This window comes from Corvus moneduloides, chromosome 3 (assembly GCF_009650955.1).
Source record: "Corvus moneduloides isolate bCorMon1 chromosome 3, bCorMon1.pri, whole genome shotgun sequence".
NCBI classification, from domain to species: domain Eukaryota; kingdom Metazoa; phylum Chordata; class Aves; order Passeriformes; family Corvidae; genus Corvus; species Corvus moneduloides.
Window position 1 is genome coordinate 121529487 of NC_045478.1, and position 27978 is coordinate 121557464.

The 27978-nt window shown below is 56.8% G+C and overlaps 1 protein-coding gene across 15 annotated transcripts; it reads right to left on the reverse strand.

Annotated features, from left to right (window-relative positions):
• Positions 1 to 4: 4 nt before the first annotated feature.
• Positions 5 to 27978, reverse strand: LOC116441941. 15 transcript variants are annotated; one of them, XR_004239289.1, is made up of 6 exons: positions 5822 to 6515; positions 3605 to 4839; positions 2167 to 2368; positions 1270 to 1932; positions 1007 to 1191; positions 5 to 431 (listed from the first exon to the last, which is right to left on the reverse strand). XR_004239289.1 is itself a non-coding variant. In XM_032104456.1 (5 exons), exons 1-5 carry the CDS (start codon positions 27824 to 27826, stop codon positions 408 to 410), a joined length of 537 nt encoding a protein of 178 aa, XP_031960347.1. In that variant the 5' UTR covers positions 27827 to 27922; the 3' UTR covers positions 5 to 407. The 15 variants fall into 15 exon arrangements, 5 of the variants coding, with proteins under 5 accessions (XP_031960347.1, XP_031960346.1, XP_031960349.1 ...); XR_004239288.1 differs by having other exon boundaries at positions 1007 to 1194; XR_004239286.1 differs by having other exon boundaries at positions 1007 to 1932; positions 3853 to 4839.

A 27978-nucleotide genomic window follows, 5' to 3' on the forward strand; every position in this document is an offset into this window, starting at 1 on the left:
TGCAGCAGTGACAAGTACGGCATGTTTATTAACAGTGTGGGGGCCTTAGCCGAAGCCAGGTGACACAACTGAAAAGCCCCCAGGCACGTCCCTGCCCGTGGGCTTTGAATCAGTCCTGGAGAACTGAGATACAAGCACGTACCCCTGATGTTAACGAGCCCCAGAAAAGCCACGGCACGGGGAAGGGCCCTGTTTAGAGACCATTTGCCAGGAAGCCTCCCTCCTTCTCCAGCCATCTCCAAGTGCTTTTCCAGTGTCCCACGCAGCACAGGAGGCTCCACGAGCAGAATGGAGCAGGCGTGGCCCGAGTGAGGCTGTTCCAAGGCCAAGCATCCAGAGGGGATGGATGTCAGGGAGATTTCGGGTCTCGGTCACTCCCGTGACCAGGCTGTAACCACAAGGAGTCTCTATTCAAGTGTCTGCTGCTGTCTCTGAAGAGGAAAGAGGAGATTGACAGTGTTGAGCTTCCCCATCCCTGGAGAAATGGGAACTGAATTTAGGTTTTCTGAGATATGAGCCAAGAGGCTGAGTTCGAACCAGCCCACTCAGAGCCAAAGGACTCAACTCCCTTCTTCCCTGAAAGCACCTACACCTCGTGCTCGGGAGCGCCCGGTGCCACTGTAACTGCTGTTCCTCAAGCTGAACCAGCTCTGGCATATTTCTGTGCCAGGAGAGAGTATTTCGGAATGTCTCCCTCAGGCCTGCAGTGACCAGGCAGCAAGCGGGAGGAGCGGCTCACAACACACAGCCAAGCTCAGTGCCACAGGGGCCCGTTGGGGTCCCACTCAGCTGCAGCCTGAGCCGGGGTGACAGAACCCGGCGCACGGCAGAGCCTGCCACACGAGCACCACGAGCTCCCCTCCTTACAGACGTGGGACAGAGAACATCCCTCCAGGGGCTCTCAGGACGCCACGTGCCCGACTGCCCTGTGCCCGGAGCAGGTGGTGCCGCGGTGAGGAAAAGGGCACACTGCACCCACACCTGTTCCCAGCACACAGTGTCCTACCTCGCCTTCGGCATGCTGGCCCCTGCACCAAGCCGTGTTTCTGCCGGGATCCTCTTTCAGGAGAACGGCACCTTCACGGCCACGCTGTTTGTTCCCTGCGCCGTCCACTCCGCAGCTCCCGCCGGTGGGGCCACGGCTCGGCCAGGCCACTCCATCCTGCTTGCTCTCAGCACTTGCTGCTGCTGCTGCTTTAAAGGACACACATCTGTCAGGCTCCCTCATTAGTGTTCTAACAAATGACTGGATTGATCTCAAGTACCCACCGAAAGACTGAAAAAGTTTAGCTTCTGCGAGTCACGAAAAACTAAAGGGAGGATATAAAATAACTGGGAATTCTTTTGACTGAATTACGTGTTTTCCTGCCAGCCCCACAGTTCAGAGCCATCAGTTCTGACGAGCTGCTGCCTGCATTTGGACAAGGTGAAAAGGCTGGAGGATCCCAGCGCCGGGCTCAAAGGGATGCGTCTGGCCCATTGTCTGGTTTGATTAACGAAGCCTTGGCACAGCGAGATAATGCCGTGTTTGCCGTGCCGGGGACGCTGCTGCGCAGCACAGATGTCACAACTGTGAAGAATATTCGGTATGATGACGACAGCAACAAGCCCATCTATGTACGACTGGATTCCACCCAAGAACGCCTCAAATGGTATGTGTTTGTTTCCTAATTGTCAGCCACTTTGATGCGCTCCTCCTCAGGTTCAACAGGTGCTCCAGGCTCCAAGGGTTTGAAACAAAGGGAGGCACCTGGGGAGCCGCGCGGTTCGTGGGGCCGGGAACCGGGGTCTGGCAGCACGGCAGCGGGGCGCCGCTCCTGGGGCAGACACAGTGACAGGCACGGGGTCCCTGGAGGACCCCTACCCCCTCACAGCCCAGCGCTCAAACCCTGGCTGTGTCTCAGCAGGAACACCTGGAGGTCAGCAGTGCCTCTGGGAAATAAAAGCGAGCGGGTCAGCAAAAGGGCCGCACGGGAGGAGAGCAAGCACAGAGCGGGGGGCGGGGGGGACCCCGAGCTCCTCCTGCCTGGGCACTGCTGGGGGGCTGCCTCTGTTCCAGTCTCACTTCTGCCGGAGGTCTGGAGCTGAGTGCCAGGGCCTGGGAGTGCTGGGGAAGCTGGCTTGCCTTTGAGGAAGCGCTGCCTGCACAGGCAGCCCAGGTCTCACCTGGGGCAATTCCCGCGCACTGCCTCTCCCAGTGCTCCAGTTCTGTGAAACCCAGGTTTGAGTGCGCGTGGTGTTTTTCACTTCCCACCCCAAAGCACCGTGCTGGTTTGCTGTGACTGATTAGCCGTCTTCCCCCTGTCCTGTGCAGAGGATTGTTCTGGTGGTGAATGAAAGGATCCATGCAAATAAACTGCTCACTTGTCTGTAAAAAGCAGGAGAACAAGCACAGGACTATTGAATGAATTAAGCCGTATCTGCTCGGAACTCAGCACCCCTGGGCCCTGCACTCCGTTCAGAACACACCAAACAGAAATAGGAACCTGAAGCTGACAAAGAGGCTTGGCCAGAGATGCAAAACCCCTCCAACAGTGCATTCTGACAGCGCTCAAAAGCGCTGAAAGGCAGCGTGGGGTGGACACGCGAGTAGGCGAAGGCTGGGGCTCACCCCCAGGCTCCAGGTCCCGAGTGTTTTGCCCGTTTGCAGACACGCAAACCGTGCCAGCCTCTCCCGGCGGCCCGGGGGTGACCTGCGCCCTGTTCTCGTCAGGACCTGACCTGAGAGAGGCGCGCCTGATCCCGAGCGTTCTCCTCCTGCCGCTGCCCGCAGTGTCCCCCCTAGTTCAGCACAGCCACCTCCCGCTGTTAGCCGGGGGAGCACCGAGCTGCCCCAGCCGGGATGCTCCCGAGCGCCCCAGCCCGGAGTCTCGCTCCCCCAGTACCCGCCGTCATTTCTTTCGGCAGGAGCGCGTTTGTTCTCTGTGCCCGAAGCGCCGGGGCCGCGCTGCCCGCCCGGGCGAGGGGCTGACAAAGAAAGGCGGAAAGGGGAAAGGCCCCGTCCCAGCACCCGCAGCTCCGGGCGGAACCCGGGACGCCCCACGGGCGGCGCGGGGGACGCCCCGACGGAATTCGGGGAGCGGCTGCGGGGCCGCCACTCGCCTCGGGGTGCCGCACCCGGAGCGCGCGGTCCCCGCCGCCGCAGCGGCCGCGGACCGAGCCCGGACCCCCGCCCCGGGGACCCCCGCCCAGGTAGGTGCCGCTGGCTTCGCCCCCGCCCTCGCTCACGGCCTTCCGTCCCCTTGGATTTTCCCCCGTCGTTTTCCTCGAGCCATTGAATTCCGGCGATTTTACCATCGGGCAGCGCCGCGGGCAGCGGGGGCCGCCGCTCCATCCGCAACCCGGGCGTTGAGAGTGAAGCCGGCCCCGGTCCGGCTGCTCTTCCAGCGGCTCCGGGCAAACGGCACCGACCGCGGCCGGCAGCGACCGCGGGCAGCGGCTGACCGAGCGCGGCGGGGCTGGACCGGGGCCGCGGGCGGTCACACCGGACCGACAGCCTGGGCTGGGGTAAGGCGATGCAGAAGGGTCCGCTCGGAGAGCGGCTGCCCGCCGGGGCAGGCAAGGGGCCGGGTTTCCTCTCCCCGTCCCCCCGCAGGTCCCTTACCTGGGCTCCGGGCTCGGCTCCCCCGCCGGTGTTGCCGCTCCCGCCGAGGCACGGATAGGCAGCAGCCACAGGGAATTTGGGGTCTTCCCGAAGCCCTGCCGCCCTTTCCGAGGGGGGTCAGTGCCGGGAATGGCTCCCCCCGGCCCCGGGATCCTCCCGGTCCTCCCCCCGTATCGATTCCAGTCCGGTGCTGGCAGCGTTTAGGCCGGGATCGGGGGATAATGGGAATATCATCTGGAGACAATTACCTTTGGAGCGCGCTCGCTTCTCCTCCCAGACACTGTTATTTGAGCAATAGGATCATTTGATTTCATATCGCACTAAATAACCCCCGGCCGCCGCAAATTGCCGCCTTCTCAACAGCCACCCCTTGGAATAAATTGCACAGCGACTCCTTGGGCTCTGGCTTCTTCTTCTTTTTTTTTTTTTTTCCCTTCCTTATTTTCCCCCCCCCCTCCTTTTTCTCCTCTGCAGAACAGTATTTCGGGAGAGGCAGGGACAGAGGCCCAATGCTGGTGGATAAACTGCATCCAGCAAAGCTCCAACTCCCTTAATAAGCCAAGCAGCCAAGCCCTACCCGCACTGTTTTTCCTCGTGTTTTTCTCCCCCTCCCTCGTCTTTTTTTTTTTTTTCCTCTCTTTCCTTTTTTTCTTTTTTTTCTTTTTTTTTTTCTTCTCCCCCTTTAAAGCAGTTTTTCCCCTGCCGGGTCCCACCGATGGCAGGGCTCGATGTGCCTTTAAGGCTGTGTCAGCGCTCGCCTGATAATCTGGTCATCGCCGGCCTCATTAGATCTGTATTAATGTCAGCCACGGATTGCTAATTAGATTTGCAGGATAAATGAAATTACCCGAGTGGGCTGCGTGGGAGGGGGAGTGCAGTCTCCCAGCACTTCCCGGGATTTACGGGGGGAAGAAATAAGAAAGGAAAAATAAAAAGGAAAGACATCATTTTATTTTCTGTCCTTTTCTCCCGTCTTTCCCCTCCTGCCCCCTGAGGCCCATCCTCTCCTGGGGCTCCCCTCTGACAGCCACTAACCAAGGAATTCCCCGAGCTGCTCCGTAGCTGGAACTGGGGGTTCTGCTAATGGAGCCCATCGGTGCGGCACCGGGCGCTCCGTGCCGAGGGATCCCACTCGCGTTGGATTCACGGATCTCAGGGAGCAGCTCTGGGGTGAACAGCACTGCGCTGCTGGGGTCTCGCGGGGGCCGGGGCAGAGACCGATGGCATTATTCATCCTGTTTATTTATCCTTATTAGAAAATGGGATGAAAGAGCAGGGCCCGGTGTCTTCCTTTAAGCGCTGGCTGAGCAGCGCATGCACAGCCCCAATTAAACACTGCCCGGACCAGGCCTTTCTCCATATTAGAAACCCAGCTCTGTTTAACGAGGACCAATTAAATCCTGCTTCATTTTACCTGGGATCTCACAATAGACGTGACAACAAATTCCCTTTCTTCTTCCCTGGTAATTACTGGCAGAATCAGCCCCACTCCCGGGGCAGGAAGCCCTCCCTGATAACCCACCCGAGCTCCGGCTAGATCCCAGCGGAGCGAGGGGCCCCTTCCTGCCCCCGACCCCACCAAAACCCAGCGGGGATCAGCCCGGGCCTCCAGCTCTCTCCCACTGCGACCCAACACGGTGCTGGCAGAGTGGGGCCCCTCCTAGGGAAGCACGTGGAGCTATTCCAGCCCGGCTCTGGCCTCCATTCCCAGGCCTCCCCCCAGCACCCCACAATGTTAAAAACTGCACCCTGTCTCCCAGGGGACATCGCTGCGACCGGGAGATTCAATTAAATAATCCTGGCCCTTTGCTTCTCCCACAAATAAATGGCTTTTTTTTCCTCCCACAAATATTTCCTTTCCCAAGGTCCCTTTCAAAAGGGAAAAAAAAACCCCAAAAAAACAACAACAACAAAGAAACAAAACCCCAAACTGGAGAACAACGGGAAAAAAAGGAGAGGGGGGCAAAGAAAAGAAAGAAACTGTTCTCCTTTCTTTTCCCTGTGTGCAGGGTAATTGATAGGCTCTATCAGAGGTCAGGATTTGCATAAGAATTAAGAGCAGTAAATTAATTTAATATTCCATGCACATCTCCAATTATTCCTGCAGACCTTTGTCTCCGCGGCTGGCAGAGAGAAGGTTCAGCTGCTCTTCAACCAAACAACATCTGTGCAGTTAATAATTTGATAAACAGCTCATACAAATAGTTTCTGAATTACCTGCCAACCCAATGACTATTCAGTTTGGAAACACTCGGCGAGGGCTGCTCCAGCGGCTTCAGAGCCCCGTCCCAGGGATTCAGCTGTGCGGGCAGAGATTCACCCTGCTCATCCCTAAAATACCAGCAGCTCCTTGCAGCAAAACCCCGTGGAGAACAATATGTAAAATAAGTAATTGCCAGTAATTAATGAAAGCCCGCCCTCCCCTGTGTGTGCCCACCACGCGGAGAGGCTCACGCGTGCCGCAGGGCCGGGCTCCATCCCCCAGCTCCGGGCTCCAGGTGGAGCCGTGTGAGGTCTGTGGCCCCATGAACTGCTCTCGCTGGGCGCAGGATTTACAGCCCCTCAGCTGCTTCCTTCCCTACACAGCCCCCCGGAAAGGGGACGGGTTCTCCTGGCTGTCTCCTTGCCCCCGTCTCCAAGGAGGAATGGCTGACGGTTGCCCTGCTAAATCTAAATTTCGGCCTACGAAGGACATCTTGATTTTCTCCCAGGGACGCTGAATCTTACAATGAAACTGAGGTGGCTCCTTCATCCCCACCCGCACGGATGCAGAGGTCCAGCTCCAGGCTGGCCAAGCACCACCAGTTTAATTCACCCCCCATGGGCCGTATGGGCAGACGTGGTGCTTGGCCAGCCTGGAGCTGGGCAGCGGTGGAGTCCCCATCCCTGGCGGGGTTTAAAGGATGTGTGGATGTGGCACCCGGGGACACGGCTTAATGGTGGCCTTGGCAGCACTGGAGGAACCCTTGGGCTCAGTGATCTTAGAGGGCTTTTCCAACCTTAACAACTCCATGATTCCATGTTTGCATGGGCCGTGGTTCCAGCAGCACTTGGAGGCCTGACCTTAAGTTAGAGCGGCAAAGAGTTCCCCTGGCGATGCCGCTGCGCCTCACTCCCTTCAGGCATTAAGCATCACTCCAAAATTAATAAAAAATTGATTTTTAAAAGATTGTTAAGTCCTCCAAGCTAAAGGAAAGGTTAATGCTCCTCTCCATAGTCATGCGACTTTCCTGTTCACCGTCATAAAGAGCTGATTTTTTTCTCCCCTATAAAAAGAGAATTTACACCACGAACAGGAATCCGGAACAGGGACACGAACAGAAGCGAAGGGACGAGGTGCCAAATTTGGATGGATGTCTGGGGCTTGATAAAGCACTGTGGGCTTATCACAGGGAAAATAACGCCAGACCCCACGCCAGGGCTGTGGGACAGGCCAGGACCTGGCACCTGCCCCGGGGCAGGGAGATCCCAGCGCCCAGGTGGAGATGCCACATTTGGGATTTGGGCTCCCAGACTCCCTTCCCACTGTGCCAGCCCGCGCTGGTACCTGGCTGCAGCACCGGCTCCGAGCTCACCACGGGGAATCAGCCCTCTGAATATTCAATGCCAGCAGCTCCAGGGCTGCCCAGAGCCAGGGATTTGCTAGGAAACGGACGCTTTCCCCCCTCCTTTCCAAAATTCAGATCAGCGTGCTGTGCTGTCTCTGGAGCCTCAGGCTGGTCTGACCTGAGAGTCTATTCCGCCTCTGCTCTAATTGAAAAAACACATTCCAGTTTTTATTTTGGAAGCTAATTGTGCTGTTCTAAGGAATTCAAACCCCCCTTTTCCCAGCCCCCAGTTCCCAAAGCTCCATGTTGTAAAGAGGGAATTGGACCCCTAAGCCGTTTTCTGTCACCCAGCACGGGCATCCCTCACTCCTCACACATTCCCGTGGTTTGGCAGCCTGGGGCCTGGCACGGTGGGTTTTGGGATTGGGAAGATGCAATGCTGGCTCTGGAGAGTGGGATGCTGGAGATGTGGCGTTTCTGGGGCCGCGGGTTCACCCTTGCAGCTCTTTAGCCCTTCTGGTCCGTGGATTTAACCCCAGCAAGGGGATTTCGGCACTGACACTTGCCAAGGGGCGCTGGGCAACTTAATTAATGTCTGCAGCGCTGCGGGCAGAGGGTGCCATGTGCGTGAACGTTTCATCGTATCCCAGCTAGGCCGCAGACCCCACGGACAACCCGGCACTGCCACATCCAGGGCTGCACGGAGTTCCCTTTGGTATCTCAGCCGCCCCACTGCCACCACCAGCAAAGGCTGAGGCAGAAGAATCAGAAACCCAGCCCGTGCAGGCGGGTGCCTGGAAGCCGCGATCCCGGCGCCGCTTTTTGGCACGAAGCTGTCTCTTTACGGACTCGCTCGTCGAGTTGCCGCGCCACTCTTTTCTTTATGGAGCCACAGAAGTGTCTGTAGTGAGAGATTAAAATAATAGTCGTGCCCCGTGATTTATTTTTGAGGCTCTCGCGTCTCCGGGCGTGTAAATACCCCGAGCCGCCCGGCTGCGGGCCGGGATGAATAACGCAGCACAATATATTAACGAGGGAGGATGCAGGGCACAGAAAAGGTGGGGAAGGGGGAAATGCATTTGCTGGGTGGTAAGTTATGGGGCCTTTGGAGGCAGGGCAGGGGAAGGCTGAGCCGCGGGGGGGTTCGCTGCCGCAATAAATCAGCAGCCTCGCCGTGCCAGCGCCGAAATAAAATACGCTGGGTCCCCGTGGCGGGGCCGGCACGCGGCGCGGGAGCGCTGGCCACGCACGCTGACTGCAAATGGGGTGGGCCATCAGACGGCGCCATAAAACACCCCCTCACCTCCCCCAGCTGATTATCAACCTCATGCATAGCAAATGACGGAGCGGGAGCGCTGGCGGCGCCTCTGCCGCCGAGGCAAAAAAAAAAATAAAATATTTACAGACTGACAGGCTAATGGACACTTTGCCAAAGAGCCGTTCGAAAGAAGTAGTAAATGGGCCCGCGCTGATGCAGGGCAGCGGGCCCGGTCAGGGATCAGGACACACGGCACCGGATCGGATAACATCTAATTGGCAGGTCACATCCAAATGAGTGTAGTCATGCATCATCCGGAAGGCTTTTTGCTGGTTATAAAGACACTTGTAAACAATTCAGCCGCTGAACATGGCAATAATATGTTGATCCGGCATGTAATGAGGTGTTCCTGGAATCAATAAACTAGTCATGAAGAGCAGGGAGCAAGGTCAGCGCCTGCCTTTTTGATGACCTTTGCTGGCTGGCGAGGACATCATATACTCTGAAGAGGACTTTTCTCATATTGCAGAAGGCGCCGAGTGTCAGAACTTCCATTCGCAGCAAGCAAATGAACAGCCGGGCTCTGCATGCTAATGAAGTCCAGGCTATTTTCCACCTTTTCATCTGCACATTATGCTCTTGACTTTGGAGAAGGTGGGAATTAGGTTGGACCCTCGTGTCAGACTGCCTGATGGCTCGGCTCCGGAAAACTGGTAATTGAAGCTGATGACTGATGCGGAGGAGGCCTGAATTTGGAAATAAACAGTTTCAAGCACTGCATGTCATTTCTAGAGAGACTGCTGAGTGAATGGAAATGAGCTCCGTTTCGCCGATCTAATGCAGTTTCTCAGCAGGAAAAACACCGTCTTTGAGACAACAATGCCAATCAGTGGGATTTAAATGTCCTGGCGATAATGTAAGGAATAGCACCAGCCTCGGCAAACAGCACTTAGGGAAATGCTGCCCCACGCCATGGCCTGCAACTCGTCCCCAGCCCCCAGCACCAGGCCTGGAGGAGCCCGGAGGCTCCGAGGCCGGCGGCGGGCAGGGCGCAGCACATGCCGCGCGCGGTCGCTGCTGCGGAGAAGCCACCGGTGCCACCGAGGAGCGTGGCTTTGAGCGATCCCCAACTGGACACGATGCTCTCCGTGCTGCGTCCGCCCTGTTGAGCTGCTCCTCCCCGGCGCACCGAGGAGAAACCCTGCTGGCCTCACCCCCACCTCACACCGGTCCGGCCACCAGCCCTGCAGAGGTGAAAAAGCGGGGTCTCTACACGAGGCACCCAAAGGCCAGTATTTTCAGCCTCGGCTCTGAACGTCCCAGCTGTCGGGAAACAGCACTGCAGATGTTATAAAGCCTCCCTGATCCCTGCCTGGTGGCGTGGAACGGGGCACAGCTGCTTGCGTGCTGCAGCCTCGCTGAGGCTGCGGGGGCTTTGAATGAAATGTGTCTGAAGGAAATGTTTTCGTTCACACACGGAATCCCAGACCGGTCTGGCTTGGAAGGACCCTAAAGTCTGGCTCGTTCCACCCCCTGCCACGGGCAGGGACACCTCCCGCTATCCCAGCTTGCTTCAGGCCCCTTCCAACCCGGCCTGGAACGCTCCCAGGGACGGGGCGGCCACGGCTTCTCTGGGCACCGCGTGTCCCCTCTGCGGGCCCCCCCAGGCACAGGCGGGACAGGGACTCACCCACGCCGTGCTTCCCCAGCAGCCACGCACCCGTAGGTCCGTGCTGGAGGCACAAGGTGGGGTGTGCTGCAGGCAGGGGCTCCCCAGAACGCCTTGTCCCCACCCCGAGCAGAGGCCGCTGGGGTCAGCATCCCCCCGGGCGGCCACGGCCCGTTCCCCGCTGCAGAAAGCCGCCGGGCTGTCCCCTGGAGGGAGGCGGCTGCATCAGGAGCGGGTGGTGTGTTTGTGTAATAGTTTGCAACCCTTCAACATGAAAGGATGGAGACGGATGCGAGTTATTATTATGAAAATGAACCGAGCGACAGACAAAAATATTCAGGAGATGTAATCTGCGTCCCTACAATGCGCTCGCGGAGAAGAGCACTTGGCAGACAGGAGAGTCGCCGTCAGATACATTGCCTTTTGTTAAATTGCTTTTGCTCTGACAATGCCTTTTAAAACCGCATGCAATCTTAATTTAAAACACCCAGTACCTCAAGGTATAGGGCCCCAGTGCCCGTCTCCAGCTTGGGATTTGTCCAAAACAATTCCCTCCGCTTAATACTGCTTTCCTTCATTTTAATCACACAACAAACGTGGGAGCCTGAATTTGCTCGTAAGAACCCGTGGACCTGATCCAAACACCACTAAGAATCGATGGAGCACGGGTTGGTTCCCCTGCCTGCCACCTCACCGCCGCCAAATCCCTGAAAGGTTTGCCCAGGGAAGGCCCTCTCCCTGAGGGGCAGTTTCGGCGCACGTGATGGGCGCGCAGCAAAACTCAGCCTCTTCATCCTTTTGGGAAATGGTTAATGGTGAGGAAATGCTGAATGCGGCAGGGCAAGGCACCGCCACATTTGTATTTTCCGGAGACAGAGTGATGGAAAAAATCCCCCAAACAAACCAAGCAGCACTTCCAGGTCGCTGCTCCCCGCTCCTGCCCTGGCTGGCCATGTGTCACTCCCAGCTGCTCCCTCCCCAGCTTGGAGCACGAGGCCTCCAAGGACTCGGGGTTCGGCTGCGGGGGCCGGCTCTGCACCCCTTCACTCAGAACTCAGCGGAACACCCCAGACTCCCTCAGAGGCGCCTGGGTGCCAGATCTGCCCTCCGCCCACAAGAGCTGAGAGCCTCGAAGCGCATGGCGGCATTTTCAGGTCATTCCTGAGGAAGGGCAGGCGTGTGTCCAGGCACGACGCTGGCTCCAGGCTCACCCCATCCATCAGTGCTCCCCCGGCCTCCCACCTCTGCAGATAACCTCCTTCCCTATGCTAATTCCCTCAGAACATTATGCAGACTGTTTATATTTCTGTACAGCCAGAACAGGCTGCTGACACAAATCAGCCATTAGCCATTCACGCTGAGGAGTCTCCGCTAATTGTGCAGAATGTAATTAGTGATTATGTAATATCTAAGCTCTTGCAACTGTCATTAATGTCCACTATTCACCAGAGATAGTTCTTACTGAATTAGGGAATGATTACTGCATGCTAAATCTACTTAATCCTAAATATGCTAATTAACACCGCCTGCACTTTAGACAGTGGTTAAAAGCACTAGTAACCTCAAAAAAGGCTCTGATACACCAGAACCCAAATTGCTTGCCGTGGATTTTCCCTCGAAAGGTAAATTTGTTTAATTAAATGCTGCAGTAAACTGTTGGGCACAGCCCTTGATTAGCGCAGCCCAAGCAGGGGCCTTCTGGAACCATCTCGTGAGGTGCCACCGCAGGGCAGCGACGCGCCCGCAGCATCCCGGGCCTCCTGCAGCATCCTGGTCCAGGCACAGCCTTGCCTACATGCCTGCCAGTGCTCCCCAGCAGGCCTGATGTGAGCAGAGCCCAATGTAAAGCAGCTTTCCAAAGGCTCTTCCTCCAGGATTAACCACCCCGTTCCTCAGGTTGTAAACAACAATACTCCTACAGGCAGATACAGGAGCTTCCTGCCATAAATTCTGGCTTAAATCCTAATTTTAAGATCGATTTTGTAGAAGAGACGTCAGATATTGGATGCTAAAGGAATGGGATAAATAGAGCGACTGTACAGGTTTGAAAGGTCCCTTTCCAAGGCCTGGCGTGTTTAATGTATTCCGGGTTTCCGTGGCAAAAGAAAAACAAAGATATGGCTGTCATGAACCCAGCATAATAGCAGCCTGTGATTTATGGAGACTCCTCCTGCTTATATATTTTAGATAAATAATACCCCTGCGTGTGTCTCCACGCTCATTCATAACCAAAGGCCGCCCGGGCTGCACGGAGGGTTCGCGCCAGGAGCGTTTAGAGGCAGTCAGCTCAGAGGAGCGGGATAACTCAGGGATCAGACACCGAGTAAGTCAGCGTGACAAAGCCAGGAGTGCCCCGGGCAGAGCCATGGAGCACACACAGGCTCGCCCAGAGCCAGAGGTGTGCTCCACGCCGGGAAGGCTCGGGGGGCACACCCCGTGCCCATGTGCAAGCGTGGCCCAGGGACGGCGCGCCCGCCACCACCACCACCCTCGCACCGCCGCGGAAATGAAAGAATTAGGCACACAATGAACCCCCTAATTGCCTGGCAACAGCATTTAGGCCCCATTAGGTAGATTTGTAACTGCTTCCAGAGAAATAAACTCCTGTGTCATTAGATAACAAGGGAAGAAATAGGTTATTTCCTTTCTGAAAGGTATGAAAGCCTCCAATTGCCTGATGTACGCGCTCAGTAGATTATTTTCTGTCATCTCAGTTAATTGAATTTTACCCATTGCTCTTAGAATTCCTCCCTTCCGTGTAAGGTTAAAAAGTTCAGAGGAGTCATGTTTTTTGAACCTCGTCCATCTATCGCACGAGCCAACTCCAGCTGCGCAAAGCGCGCCAGGAAAAGGGAGAGGTGGCAAACTGTGCGGGGATGGCTGCAGCATCCAGGAGAGCTGGCGTGGGATCATGGAAGAACGTCACTTCTCCAGTGGCCTCCAGCTGGGATGCTGCCAGGAGCCACCGGGAGGGACCCGCTGCGAGCGGGAGACCCGGGGTTAAACCAACTCCTCAGATTGCCCAGACACCCTTCCCGGGGTGCCAGCTGGGCTGGAGTGCCACATGTGCCAGCCAGACACGGGCACGTGGGTTTATTCCGGCCCTGCTCCGCCAGTGGCTCTGCCACCCTGTGCCAGGCCCTCACCGGCGACGCCCAGCCCTCACTCTCTGGCGGCCCCCTCATTCCTGCCTTTCCAAGGCAAACCTAGGCAGATCTCGATTTCTGAGCAGATCCAGAGCATGGGTCACTCCTCTCATCATCGCTCAGGCTGCTGCTCTTAGGCTTCACCACTCGGTCACTCCTGAGAGGCAGCGGCACCCTCCCCCCCACCTGCAGCCATGCTGCCGTGGGGAGCTGAAGGCCGAAGTCAAACCTTAGTGGGGAGCTCTGGCTGGATCCTGTGGGACGTTTGCTTTGCAGACCAGCACTGCCTGGAATGAAAGTGCTGGCTTGGACACAGAAATATTACTGAAACAATCACCTGGTGACTCCAGAGCCTCTGGATTTTAAACCTTCCCGAAAAGCCAGCTCCATTTTCTGCTTTGGTGGAGACCAATTCCCCATGCTGGCGCAGGAGAATAGACCAGGCCTGGCAGCGGGGTGCTGTTATCCAGTTCCCAACTATTATGACATAGTTTCTACCAGAGCAGTTTTCTTCTCAGCCAGTCGAGTGGAATGATCCCTGAAAGCTGCCGTTTGCGGCAGGGACGCGCTCGGCCTTGTCAGAAATCTGTGGTTGCCCACATGCAGGCCGGAAAACAAGGACATGGAAAAGGGCCTGGAAAGGCAGCGTGGCTTTGAAGCACTGGGCAGGGAGGGCAGTGGCAGAAAACCTGAGGATGGGGGGAGGAAAAATAAGTATGGCGAGACGAGTAACGTGGAGCAGCCAGGCCCGAGGAAACGCTCCTTCCCGAAGTCTCCGTGGTGCCGCGTGTGCCAGGAGCTCCCCTCGCCTGCCAGCCCAGCCCTGCTCCTGTTCCCGGTGCCCAGGCACTGGGAAACCACCTCAGCACTACTGGGGCGTCTCCAACCTCCGGGACTGGCGGGGTCGGGCATCGCTCCCTTTCCCCAGGACCGGGGTGTTCAGGCTCGGGACACCTGCTCTGGAGAGCTGGATCCCAGTCGGGATCTCAGCTGGTTTGTCGAACTACTGACGGGGACAGGAGAGACCCCATAGCTGCCCCAGGCTCGTGTGCAGGGCTGTGACCCCACAGGTGACCCCATGGGCCATTCCCCCCAGATGGGGGCGAAAACGGGATTGGGCTTCCGCTGGGCCGGGGCTGGTGGTCCCCCGAAGCCATCCCTGGCGGGCTGGAGCGGCAGCGCGGACACCAGGCGGGGGAGAAGGCGGAAGGAAAGCGCAGGGCTGCGCTTTTCCGCGCCGCCTTTTTGTTTTATTTGGTTTTAATTGCACCCCGGACCCCCGCGTCTTAAACATCCCTCATGAAGAGGGGCCAGGGAGCGGGAGGGCGGGCGGGGGTGGCCGGAGCGGGGCGGGAGGCCAGCGCGGAGCCCCTCCGCCGGCAGAGCGGTGCGTGGGGATAACCTTGTAATCTACAGAAATCTGGGAATTATGATGGATATTACATAAATCAGCCCCCCTGTGTCAATAAGGAAAAAAACATTTTTAAAAGAAAAGCAGCTGATAATTAACCCTGAGAGCACGGGTTTAACCCAGATCACCTTGGGGAAGCGCCCGGACAAAGGCAGGCATTCATCCCTGGCCTTTCTCATTTAAATAACCCGGCCTTCATTGGCTCCTGAGGGATTGCTCGGGGATTGCTGAACCGGAGGTTTGTTCGGGTTTGATGTGTGCTCGCATTGATTTCCCCCTCCCTCATCTCAATAAAAGGCATTTTATAGAGCCCCGGAGCGGGGCAGGGTGAGACATCCCGCAGCTCCCGCTGGGCCAGCAGCGGGTGTTTGCCAGCCCACAGGAGCTCTGCTGACATCTCCGAGCGCATGGAGCCGGAGGATGTCTCTGAGCGGCAGCGCCAGCAGTAACCTAATTATTACTGAGCAAATCAGGGTTGCCCAGAGAAGCCGTGGCTGCCCCATCCCCGGAATGGGGTCCAAGGCCAGGGTTGGGATGGGGCTTGGAGCAGCCTGGGCGAGTGGGAGGAGTCCCTGCTTTTAAGGTCCTTCCAACCCAAATCTTTCTGGGATTCTCTGCGCTGGTTTTGAGGCTGCCTTTTGGCTTTTCCAGGAGCCCACGGGATCATTTAGGTTGGAAAAGCCCTCCAAGATCGAGTCCAGCTGTTCCCCTAGCACCGCCAAGGCCACCGCTAAGCCACATCCCCAGGTGTCACGTCCGCACAGGCCCTGCTAAACCCCTCCAGGAATGGTGACTCCCCCACTGCCCAGGCCAGCCTGTTCCAGGGCCCAGCAGCCCTTCTGGGGCAGGAACCTTTCCTAATAGCCAATCTAAATCTCTCCTGCTGCAACTTTTGAGGCCATTAAGCCCACAGACAGACATCTGGCCGGTTTTGCTCTGGGGGCACCCGGCAAACCTGCCAGCCCCTCACACTGGTCAGACCAGGCCCCAGGGGAGCTTCTCCAGGCTGGCTCCTGCTACCTGGCCCTACTGCTCCTTGCTTTTCCCCTGCATCCATAGTTATTGACATGGATGAATGTGAATTTTCACCTGAAAACCCACATTCAGTACTGGTCTCTCCTCTCGTTTGTCCGCTCTGCAAGCGATCCGTGCCCCACGTCTGCGAGTGCTGGAACCGGGATAAAGCAGCAATTGCTCAGGGGGGAAAGCTGCAGGCTGGGAGTGGAGGGAGAGCTCCTGGCCGTGCTCTTTCCTCCCATAGCTGCTGCTGGAGAGCCTGGCAGGAATGTTCCTGCACGGGGCTCTGCAGCACCCGCACACCAACACCTCCATCAGTAGGAGCGCCTGGCTCAGCCTTTGCCTTCCCTGAGCCCGGGGCAGCGCTTCCCTGTGAAACCGGGAGCTTCTGGATCGTGGGCTGGGGCCCTTGCCCTGTTTGTCACAGGGGTGACACAAGCAGAGCAGAGCAGAGCATCCCAGGACCCCTGTCAGCAGCCAGGCCAGGCCATCCTGGCCGGGCAGGGTGTGGGCAGCAGGGCTGGACCCCTGCCCGGAGCCCACAGGCAGCCCCCGACCCGGGTCAGACGCCACCGGCAGCCCCACACAGGGCCGGAGAAGCCACACAGGGCCCTGGGAGGGAGGACGCACAACCTGCCCGCGGCGCCCCGCTCGGAGAGGGCTGCTGCCGGTGATGGACACATCCTTATTTGTAAGTATTTAATGTTTCTTAGGAAGCACTTCTAAAAGAAATTGGTATGTAATGACAGCACTCACTGGAAAACAGGCCGATTATAAAATGCACTAACTTATCTGGTATTCATTTGAAAAGTAAATGGATGCAAGTAAAGGTGAGAGTTCACTACCAATTCAAACATTTTGCTCTAACAGGCTCTAGCACTCCTACTTTAATTCAAGCAGAAGCACAAGTATGAATAATCAAACTGGATGATGCTCATCAAAACCTTTGTGCCTTGCACCATTTCAAATGGTCATTGAAGCTTAATGGCAAAAAATTTACATTATTCCTTTAATTTGTATTCTGTTCCTTCCTTCTGAGTGATGTGATTGTGATTTTCTGTTGCCGGCTGTATTATTTTGATGCAAATGTTATGTGCTGCTACAGTCCAATTTCCTGCTTTGCCCTCCCCTTTTCTTCCCCCAGGAAAGAAACGACAGCTAAAATAGTTCAAAACTGGGGAGGGATTCTGAAATAGTTCCTTAACTACCGCTCCTAATTAAAGCAAACAATGCAGGGTCTTGAAGCACCCTGAAAAGCTGAAAATTAATTATTAGCTGAAGGGGGAGAGGGAAGTGGCTTTGCTCCCCGGACCTTCAAAAAAAAAAAAAAAAAAAAAAAAAAAAAAAAAAAAAAGCGAGAGAGAGAGAAAAGTGAGGGATCCCAATTCTGCCTACAAAAGAATTAGAAAAGAAAATTTGTAATTCAGTTAAAAACTCCTTTTGCCGGCACATAATCACCTAGGGATGAATGCTTTATTGAGAGGCATGGGGCTGCAAACCAAAGCCTTGCAAACAGGAGGCCCCCGGGGTGCTCCCGGCACGTAATATATGCACCGACTAATTTATTGCGCTGTGACTAATTTCCATTCCTTGTGCTCGGAGTTGCCTGGCTAATTACAGGGATGTTTTCTTAACTTGGGTAATTGCGCTGCCCGCGCGCGCGCCCCACGCCGGCTTTGATGCGCCCCCGCGGGGCGGCCGCGCGGGGCGCCGCCCTAATTAGATTGGCTGCCTTAATTAGGGGAGACGGATGTGGGGCTGCGTGGCGCTGGTGGCACCCTGCTCCCCGCCATGCAGGCACGAGGCTGGCAGGGGAGCGGGGTGACGCCCAAGCCACACTCTTCCAGGATGGCGAGGATGCACCCAAAACCAAAGGGCGTCCCGGCATCGAGCCCACCGCCCATCCCGTTCCCGCCACAGCGACCAGAGCCAAGCTCCCGCCGGGAGCATCCCTACAAACGCGCACGAGGCGACGGCCCCGTGCGCCCGTGCCGCCGCTGGCTCGACGCCTGCTCAGCCCCTCTCCAAATCCGCTGCCGTAATTCTATCCCTGGCAGTCGCTCGCGCGGGCACGGTTATTAGGCAGATAATCACTTCTTTGAAATAATTTCAGCACTCAGCTCTAATAAAAAAGATTTCTTCGCAAGGGCCCTCGGCGAAAGGGGCTCGGCGCTGCTCCCGGCACGGCGTGGGTCAATGGGGTTCCGCTCTGTCCTCTCTCTCCAGCCCAACGATTGCCTTTCACCCGCTGAAGAGCGGCCCAGAGCACCCATCCAGGGCCGGCCTCAAGCGCTGGCCTTAATAAAAGCTTGACATCTGAAATTCTGCTGCTTTATCCCTCCCCTGGCCAAGACTTGGTCAAGACCCCGGAAAACCAATGTCGTATCCATGAAAACTTGTGCCCTGGCAGGGGAGGCCGGAGGGAAGGTGGCGGAGATCACCCGCCCAGCCTGGGGCTGCCACACCTCAGTGCCAGAGGCTCCCTCGGGGCGGTGGCGGCAGAACCGTGTGGGAAGCGTCGCTTCCCGCCAGGACGTGCCAGCCTCTCTGCAGGACTTGGCCGTGGCCACGTCACCCGCATCCCATCATGGGATCCTGGCAGAGAGACACACCAGGGAGAGCCCATCCAGCTGGAAGTTTGGGCAGCATGGAGAGTCCCCAGGTTGTACCCAACCTGTGAAATTCCAGCAGCAGGTTCTGACAGACCCTGAGCTCCTCCAAGGTGACTTAAGCCCTCGTCCAGCTGGAGGTGCCTTCCTCCGTGAATTTGGGAGCTCTGGCAGCTTGAGGAAACGCAGTTATTTTCCTTTCATATTCAGATAAACAAACCAAGTGTTTCAGCTGCTGTTCAAAGGCGGGCTGTGACCCGGTCTCACACCCAGAGACACCCGAGAGAAGGAGAAATTCGGAGCCTCTGCCACAAACTGAACTGATGGGGGCAGCCAGGCAGGGATCCTGTGTGGGAGACCCTCTCCGTGGCTGCCCAGCCAGGCCCGGCTGCAGCTCCCCAGCAGCCCCCTTCCCAACACACCAGCAGGCTGCAGGGCCTGCAGCAGGTCTGGGAGCTCGGTCTGCTGGCTGAGCCAGCTCCCTGCAGCCTGCTGTGCAAAGCCAGCCAGCGATTCCCGGGTGGGTTTTGGGGCGAGGAGCCTGCGGCTGCCCGCGCGCGGAGCTCTCGTGGCCCGCCAGGCGCCGCGGACGCGTGGGAGACGCTCGTGTGTGCGTGTGAAGCGTCTTCTCGGGCTCATGCTCGCTGTGAGAAAGGAAATAAAAAGGGAGTCTCCTCCCCCCTCCAGCTGCCTTCAGCATCTCCTTTCTAATAACTTGGCATATTCACTTAATACAGGCCGGCTCCTTCCAAGTCGTTAGCGGCGGCGGGAGACACAGCCGGAACGCTGACCCGGTTTGCTTGCCAAGACAGAGCAAAGAGAAACCTTCACATAATCATTTCCAAACATTAAAATGGCTCCATTGTCATTATAGCTGAGAGATTGAATTCGCCTCATCAAAGCGGCGTATGACAGGTGACTCAATAGGCTGGTGCCAAGCGCGGAGGCAGGAGATTAGCAGGGCACTGATATCATTATTTCCGCCTATCACAGATTCGGCAGGGAGGCAATTGTAATTTCTGGGCTTATTAGTCTGCATTCGCAGGAAAAAACCTGGTGATAAACCTCAGTGTGACAGCCAGGCATTTGTGCAGCAAGTGCTGTCACAGTGACACTTGGAAAATGCCAATGTGGATACGTTCTCCTAATCCCCCCTAATGGAGGTTAAAGCCTGGCACAAAGGCACTCTTATCGCTGATCGGGACACTAATAACATTTGCATTTTTAAGTTAAATATAGTAAGTAAAGAGTAAGTCTCCTCCTCGCGGCTTCGGCAATTAACTCAGCCTCGGAAGGATGAAAGCCGAGCGCAGACTCCAGCCGGCCGGGCTCTCTCCCACGGCGGGTCGGCATTCCCAGAGCAGCACCTGCGCTCCCACCTCGGCTCGCCGTGCTCGGCGCCGGGATGGGACCCGGCAGAGCGGGGAATGCTGGCTCCTGGGGGCTGGGCGGAGCTGCTGGCCCGGGGCTGCCCTTTCCCCCAGCGGGGCAGCTTGTGCCGGGGCCTCCACGCGCTTTCACGGGTGGTCTCGCTTCGGAGGGACGGAACTTTCGGGGGGTCTCTTTCTGCCCCACGGTGCCGGCCGGGCTTGGGGTCCCCATGAGAATTTGCCCCCCGGACGCGAGCCCAGCACGCGTGCACGGGCACGCACACGGGCGCTCTCCACAGGAATTTCTTAAGGAAAAAAATAATTACAGGTGGTAAACTGTTACTTTTCCACATTTAAATAAGAGACCAATTAAGAAGACTATGTAATTCAATTCTGGAGTGAGTGCCACTGAATTCAATTTGTTTCAGGTCAATGAATATAATGTGAAGTTATTAACAAAAAGGTCAGGGACTGCATATAAAATATACACACATGACACAGGCAGAGTAATTAGTACACATTTCACATGTTCTGCCGCTCAGACATATGGTGTAGAAAAGCTGAGCGGGATTAGATGGTAATAAATGTTCCCCTCTCCCCTCCCACCAGCTCCCTATTTAAATGGGGTTTATGGCTATTCCCCCCGGCGTTCCCGGGATCTGCCGAAGGCTGAGGACCCACCGCCCGCACAGCAGCGCTGGGGTGGGGGCCGCAGCCAGGGCAGGGCTCCCAGGAAAGCTGGGACCCTCCCAGGGTGAAGGATCCCGATGGAGCAGCTCAAGCCACAAGCCAGCACGTGCTGCAGCAAGGATGGCTTTTGGGGAGCTCGTGGCCCACACGCTGCTCGTCCCCGGGCCGTGCCAACAGAGCCACGCCCTTGTGGCTCCCTCGCCAGGAATTACCGTGTTTCTCCGTGCCAGCGCACGCTCGATGTGAAGGTGTTACGTTAACGATAATAAAACGCTCCAATTGTACAGTTCAGCAGCGGCTGAATTTGAAAAAGTCCACAACACACACAAAAAGAAGAGAAAGGACAGTAAAGCCTCAAGCGCCTTTCTGACCCTAAGCTTGAGTACCGGATTCTCTTGCAGGGAATGACGCACTTTCATAGGGGAGGAATACGAGGACTTGGGGAAAACTCCTCTGAAAGTTACAGGAAGAAATCCCACGGTACGAGAGCTCTGCCCAGCTCCTCTCTATCACAGAAGGGCTTTTAAAATAGGCCGAAAGACCAAAAATGCGGGGAGAACCCTGCTCAGTGGCAGCCCTGGCCCTGTCTCCGCAGGCAGGGAGGAACGAGCCCTGCCTAGGCAGCGGTAAAGAGCCAAAACCGCTGTTAGAAGCCTCCTGCCTCCCACCGCAGCCCCTGCTCTCGGAGGGAACGCCGCTGCAGGGACAGGGAGCCGCTCCGGGCCGGGGGGCTCTGCAGCGCCCTGTCCGTGCGTGTGGGGACCACACACGCGTCCCTACAAAGCTGAGCGCACGCCCCGAGGGCACGGCCGGCCCCACGCGCGGCCCCGAGCAGCCCCCGAGCCACTGGGAGCTAGAGGATGAATCCGCGCCTAACTCCGGTATCGGCTTTGGGAAGCGGGATGTGTTTGGGACTATGGAAGCCTCTTCCTGTGCGAGTTGCCCCCAGTGCTTCTGGAAGGAGCGGTGAGGGAAACCTTGGAAAGGGCGGGCCAAGTGATGCCTGGCAGTTTCCCCAGCCCTTGCTGCGGGGAGCTCAGTCCTGTTTACAGAAGTGCCCTGGTGTCCAGTCAAACCTGCTCGGGATTCTTTGCCGGTAAAGGATAACCCAGACGGGTCTGCGCGCCCCAGCGTTTTCCTTGGCGTCTGGTGTTCAGAATGAGACGTGCAACCCATTGCCCCAGTTATCCTTCACCTCCAGTGTGTGGCCTGGTGTGTTAAAGAAATCGAGTCGTTTGTGTAAGTAATGATTACCACTTACTACTGACCTTGGGAGCAGAATCCTCCTTGGGAAAGAGTTATTTCACCCACGGTTCCTGTTTCGGTTTTGTTGCTCAGCTGACCGCAGAGAGCAACAGGAGAGGCGGGAAGTGGAGAGCTCCAGGGACGGCTGGGACACCCCCGGGTCCATGTGGGTCTCGCGTTTGTCTGTAAGGAGGGAACTGTGAAGTGACACTGGCTCATACAGGTTCGGGGGCGAATTACACCGGAGATGATTAATGCTGCCTTTTTAATTACCGCTGTGGTGGCTCGGTATTCCAGTCAGGATCCCATCTCCAGAGTGGAATTCTCTGGGTTTGCTCCGAGGAGAGCCAGGTTAGTGCTCACAGGATGATAGCCTGTCCTTAAATCAGGGAAAGGGGCCCTGAGCAAGGCCTGGACTGGCTGCAGCTCAGTTCCTCAACTGCCTCGGCCTGTCCCTCGCCCCGGCGCTCCCTGCCACAGCCCCTGGGGGATACCCCACCGGGATCCCACTGGGATGCGGAGCTGCACGGCCATCCCAGGCACAGCAGCCACCTGGGCTCTCGCAGGTGGCAGCTCCCAGGCACGGCACAACCTCCCCAGGCTGTTGGGACAGGGCAGGCTGTAATGGGTGCTATGGAAACCGGAGGATTTCTCCCTGCTCCCCAAAACCCACCCTCACATACCCATCCGTAAGAAGAGAAGGGGAGAGAGGAAGCTCCCCGGGTTTTAAAACCACTGAAGCAATTTACTTTCCATTTTACTGTTGGAAGAAAACGAGTGAAAACCAGGGAAACACCTGTGTGAAGCCTTGGTTTTCCCCTTCCCCCCCACCTTTCCTTCGCAGCTTTCTGTTTGCCTCCACACTAAAAACCCACGGCACAACCCCCCAAACCTCCCCGCGACCCGAGCGTGACGCCGCTGCCCCTCTCCGTCCCCCCCGGCGCCCCGGGCTGGATTTTTTGTGAACACCCCTGGGATTTCCTCGGGGTGGGAGCAGACCTCCCAGGCTCAGGCCACCGCGGCCGCGGGGCTGTGGCCACGCGCGGGGCGGGTGGAGGGGACACCCCGCTCGCCGCCCGCGGGGTCGGTGCCCCCGGCTCGGCAGCCTCTCAGCGCTCCCGCTCGCCGGCGCTCTCATTAGCTGCGGATTGCGAATGGGTCAGCAGATCTATACACTTTTGTGTGCCTCGGCTCGCTTTATTTATTTCTTTCTTTTGCAGGATGCTGAATAACTAACCTTCCCCTTCAATAGGCAGATTTAAAAAAAAAAAATAGGATCCATCACACAGCAGCAGGATAGCCTTGCTCTGTTTTGACCTTTCTGAAATTAATTTCCCAATCTTAGCTTTCAAAATCAGAGATTGAAAAGACCTATTAGATCAGCCAATCCATCTTATCACTAGCACGGCAGCAAGCAGAGACCCCAGCCAAGTGCTCCTCCACAAGGGGAAAACATTCTGGAATAAGACGGGACGTGAATTTAAAGTGAAATAATACCTGTTCCGGAACATTCTGCACGTGGACGGAGTGTACTCTGGACTAACCGCAGCTGATCCTGACTTTGCTCAGTTGACACCTGCAGCCGCTCACTGGAATGGAGGGGAGGGAAAAAAAGAAAAAAAAAAAAATCCGATTTTAGGATAAGAAGCACCTTTCGTGGCGTAGCTCTGGGGAACCATTCCCCCCGACCCTTTTTTCCCAGACAAGGCTGTCGCTCACGGGGCAGCACCGCCCGGGGGGGAGAGGGATGGGTGCTCAGGGAAGCTCCCCCCCGACCTGTGAGGATGCGGATCAGGACAGGATCCCGGTCTGTAGCTACTCCGGGAGCCCGGCATGTTAGCACGCGCCTCTCCCAACCTGCAGTTTGGCACCTTCGCCGGGAGCACAGCTCTCTTCTCAGCGGGTCCCTGCTTTTCCAGGCAGCAAAGAGCTCGGGGGTAAAACCCCACATCCTGTGGTTCGCACCACCCGAGCTGCCCCGGCCGGCGCTTGCCCGCCCATGGTGGGGGCCCCCCAGGAAGGCCCCTTGGGGCAGGGAGTGCTCCCCTGCTGCCATGCGCCCCTCTCCTCCCGTTCCCCTTGGACTCCCTGGGGCTCCGAAGGTCGTGTTCGAACGCCAGCGGTGCTGATCTGGAGGGGACAGGTCACCCTGGGCTGACCTCGGTGTCCACCTCCATCCTGCCCCTCGCTGCCCGGCGGGCTCGGACATTTCCGGTGTGGCATTCCCAGAGCCCTTGGGGACAGACGCCTGCGGCGTTCGGATGCGCAGGGCAGCACCGAGGGGCATCCTGCTTCTCCCGGAGAGCGAGGAGAACGCAGCAGGCCTTGCAGCAAGCCAGGGCTGGTCATGGCAAGCCGCCCGCTTTGGCCACGCCACCGGCGGGACCCAGCAGGCCCAGAGGGAAGCGTGAGCAGCTCGGTGCTCTCGGAGGGCCCTCGAGGGGCAGCACGAAGCCGACCTGAGCCGGAGGGAATCCCGGCAGCGCCACACGCAGCCCAGGCAGCAGGGCCCCGCGGTCACGCAGGGAGCAGGGAGCCGCGGCGAGGCCGAGCGATGCCACAGCTGTCGCGGGGCCACACCGGGCGGTGAGCCGGGACACGGCAGGAGGCACGGCGAGTGGGCCAAAAGGAGCTTCTCCCCACACAAGGAGCCTCTGCCCACGCCTGCGTTCGCCAAGGGGCTGGGAGCTGCAGGAGCGGACAGAGCCTACCGGTTCCGAGCCCTGCTGCGTTCCCTGTCCGCGCTGTGGTTCGGTGGGCCAAAGCTCGGAGTCTTTTCCGCCCCGAAACCCCTCCGTTCCCCCCGGCAGCTCCTGCCCTGCGCTCCCACCATGCCGCCGCCACCACCCCCTGCCACGGGGAAGCGCCAGGAGCGCACAGCAAGGGGAGCCGCGAACTTTGGGCACTCAGCGAGTCCTCTGCGCACACAGTCAGGGCCGAAAGATCAATATTGACACTTTAGACGATTTCTCTCAATTTGTTTTCTTCGTCGGCCGTCGGGGCAAAATTCCACTTTCCCGATATCTTGGACGCTTGGCTAATGGAAACAAATAAAGCGAAAGCTTCTGTCCACAATGGGCGAGGAGCATCCATTGTCGGCGGGCGCTAATCGGATTAAATTGGCTCCCGGCTCTACCGCTCGGGGATAACTCACTCCTAAATTTTTTCCCGTCTCAAGGGGATGGGCCATTGTTGCTTTTTTTTCCCCCTCCCCCGCTTTTCCCCCCTATTTAAATCTGATGGCTAGAATGAGGACTGGCTGGAGCTGCCGGCGCTGCCTGCGCCCCGCGAACAAAGAGCGGAGCCCAGCCCGGGGCCGTGGCTGGCGCTGGCCCCCCGAGCCCCTTCTCCCGGCTGGAGCCGCTCCGGCATCGCCGCCGCTCCCCGTCTGGAAATCACGGTTAAAGCCCGAGCGCAGCCAGGCAGGGAAAAACCCGCGGCGGCCCGTCCGCGCCCGGGCCGCCTCCCATTAGCATTTAAATCCGTACCCCCTGGCATCAGCCCCTCGGAAGGAGCCGCAGCGGCCACGTTCCCGCGAGCAGCCCGGAAAGAGACGGCCTTAAATAATGCCGCCTTCGGAGGGAGGCCCCGCGCGCCGCCGGCTACATTTTGCCCGGAGTCTGATAATTTTCAAAGCTATTGGCAACCTGGGAATTTTCCTGCCTTATCGCCGGGGCTCAGCTAACTTCACTAACACTAATCAGAGCTGGAATCATTCGTTCAAGGATTGCATGATCATGTTTTTCTTTAGCGGTGACAGCTGCCTGAGCCGCATTAGCAATGCAGATGAGTCAGCCTAATAGGTTAATGCAGAACACGCGAAAATTAGGTTTAATCCCCAGTGAAATAATCTAACATTTTCACATTTCTTGATGTTGGGATAGAGACATTGGTGGTGACTCAATTAGGTGTAATGTAGATCAAAGCAAATTTACCTTCTGGCTGAACCTTCCCCACAGTTTAGATAGAAGAATATAAGGGTTCTTTACTAATTGGCCAATGGCTGTGGGGAAAAATTACACGGAAAGCGTGCGTAGCGCAGGAATCGCGCCCCGGATTTGGATCCGGAGCGAGGGGCGGCCGGGCTCCGCAAACACCGGGCACGGCGCCGGCTGCGCAGCCCCCCTCTCCTCTCCGTGCGGCGCCCACAGACGAAGAAGACGTTTGGGGGCTTTTCTGTCGTTTTATTTATTCCCCCCCCCCGCCCCGCCCCCCCGCTCCTCTATTCATTTTTAACGTCCCGTACCGCAATATCCCCGGCGAGGTTTGAAAGACCTTGTATGATAAAAGGAGCATAAAGGAGAGGAAAAACCCCACCCACCGGCGCGCGTCCGTCTAATGTTTTCATTCCCGGGGAATAACATATCAAACAGCAATCGCTTTCAGTCATAAAGGGAGGGGAACAAAAAATTACATGCCCTCAGTTGCCAAATTATTTTTTTGCCTTGACATCTTAATTCTTAATCCTTGTGTGTGGTCAAATCAGCCTACTATAGACAACCAATCAAGCAATTATTCCTAAATTATATTTGCCCAGCTCACATTGATTGGTCATTCTTTTCTTATTGGGTAAGCTCATTAATTCCGAGCAGCTTGCTTATTATGCTTTCCACATCATTTTCCTTCGGAGCCTATCTACTCACACCAGCCTGCCGATGTTTCAAGATGCCACGCAGGAAAAAAAAAAAAAAAAAAAAAAGGGCCGAGTGATCTATTGCATTGTCTCTTCCAGCAATTACAATTCACATTGCTGATTAACTTTGATGTGAAAACTAATGAGATAAGGCAAGTTATCAAGGCGGACCTGATCGTCATCTCATTTATAGAGCATTTGCCATCAGTGAATGACAAAAACTAATGAAGATGTATCTGACAGCAGGCTGAGCCGCGGCCGAATTTCGTTTCTCATCAGCAAGTGCTCTGCTTCGAACTCATCAGTCTATCTGAAACATGTGGAAATTAGCTTAATAATGAAAACACTTCATCCAAATAGACAAATGTTTACATTAAAATAGCTACATGATAAATAGATGTTAAAGATTTTATGCCTTCTTGAGTCTAAACAATGGAGCACAAAATACGTTCTCATATTCACTAAATCATCCCCATAAAGCTCCCCACGTGCCGCCCTACCTGCGGGCTCCCCTCTCCCTGCGGCTGGCGGGGAGATCTGCGGCTGCCTCGGGCCGTGTCACTCGGGGGTGCCCGTGCCAGGGCGGCGGGCAGGGCAGAGGGGCCACTGTCCCTGCCCGCGCCTGGGGCACACGGCCCCCGAAAGCGGCGTGGGAGTTTTTTAGCAGCGCCGCCGGAGGAGCGGGAGGTGCCGCTGCTGGACGCCGGCGTTTACCCGACGCAGGAAAGGGACCCAGTTACCCCCGGACAGAGTACGAAGTACGGGGGGCATAATTCATGGGAATACAGCAGCGTTTCTTGCCCGAGCCGTCACCAGAAAGCCTCCTGTGACACCGGTCTAGCTCAGAAACGTCGTGATTGAAGGGAGGCAGGGAGAGCTGCTCCCATTTTTAATACCGTGGCTTCTGTGTCTTTATTTATGAGAGACTATTTCGTATTTGTCGGGCACTATTTCACGCGCTGCTACTGTGCCCAAACACGTCCCCGAGATGTTTTCGTATCTGGAATAAAATATTCATCCATCACTTGGGATCGGAACAGTACTACTTTTAATAAAGAAGACGGGCATCTGCAAGGCAGAAGGGTGAAGCTCTCGCTTTAAAAATTATTCTAAAAACCGTGATGCTTCAATTAAAATAAAGATTTGGTAAAAGGTTCTCTTCCTTTACCACGATTTTTTCCCCCTCCCTCCCCACAAAAATACGTAAGGACAGCCTGTAAAGCACTGCCTCCTCCAGGAAAAAAAAAACCACAACAAAACCAAACCCGAACACTCTATCCCCAAAGCAAGAGGAACTTTAAATTCGATATAAAAACGTGGTTATCCAAGTGGACTGGGGGGGACGGGGGGGGGGCAAACAAACCCCCCAAAATATAGAGGCTTTGCAGAAAAGGCACAGGAGCTCCTCTGAATTCCGTGCGGCGACGGCTCCGTGCGCACACGTGGGAAAGAGAGCTCAGCTCCCGAGCGGGTCGGGACGGGAGCGCGGCGGTGCCGGGGCTCCCCGCGCCGCCGGTGGGTGCGGCCCCGGCCCCCCAGCCCCTTCCCACCGCCAGGCACTCACCGCCACGTCCCCTCGCTCGGCCGGCGAGGACATCTGAGGTGCAGCGCCGAGGTGCCCGGCATTGTGCGGCGCAGATTAGCCTGCACAAAGGGCCCGCATCCCGGCTAAGTTAAAAGAAAAGCCTGCTAGGGAGCGCCGGCGACAAATTACTACTTCAGCGCTGGATTAAATGTAAAAGCCCTTCACAGAGCTGCAGATAAATCCTGTGTGCTAG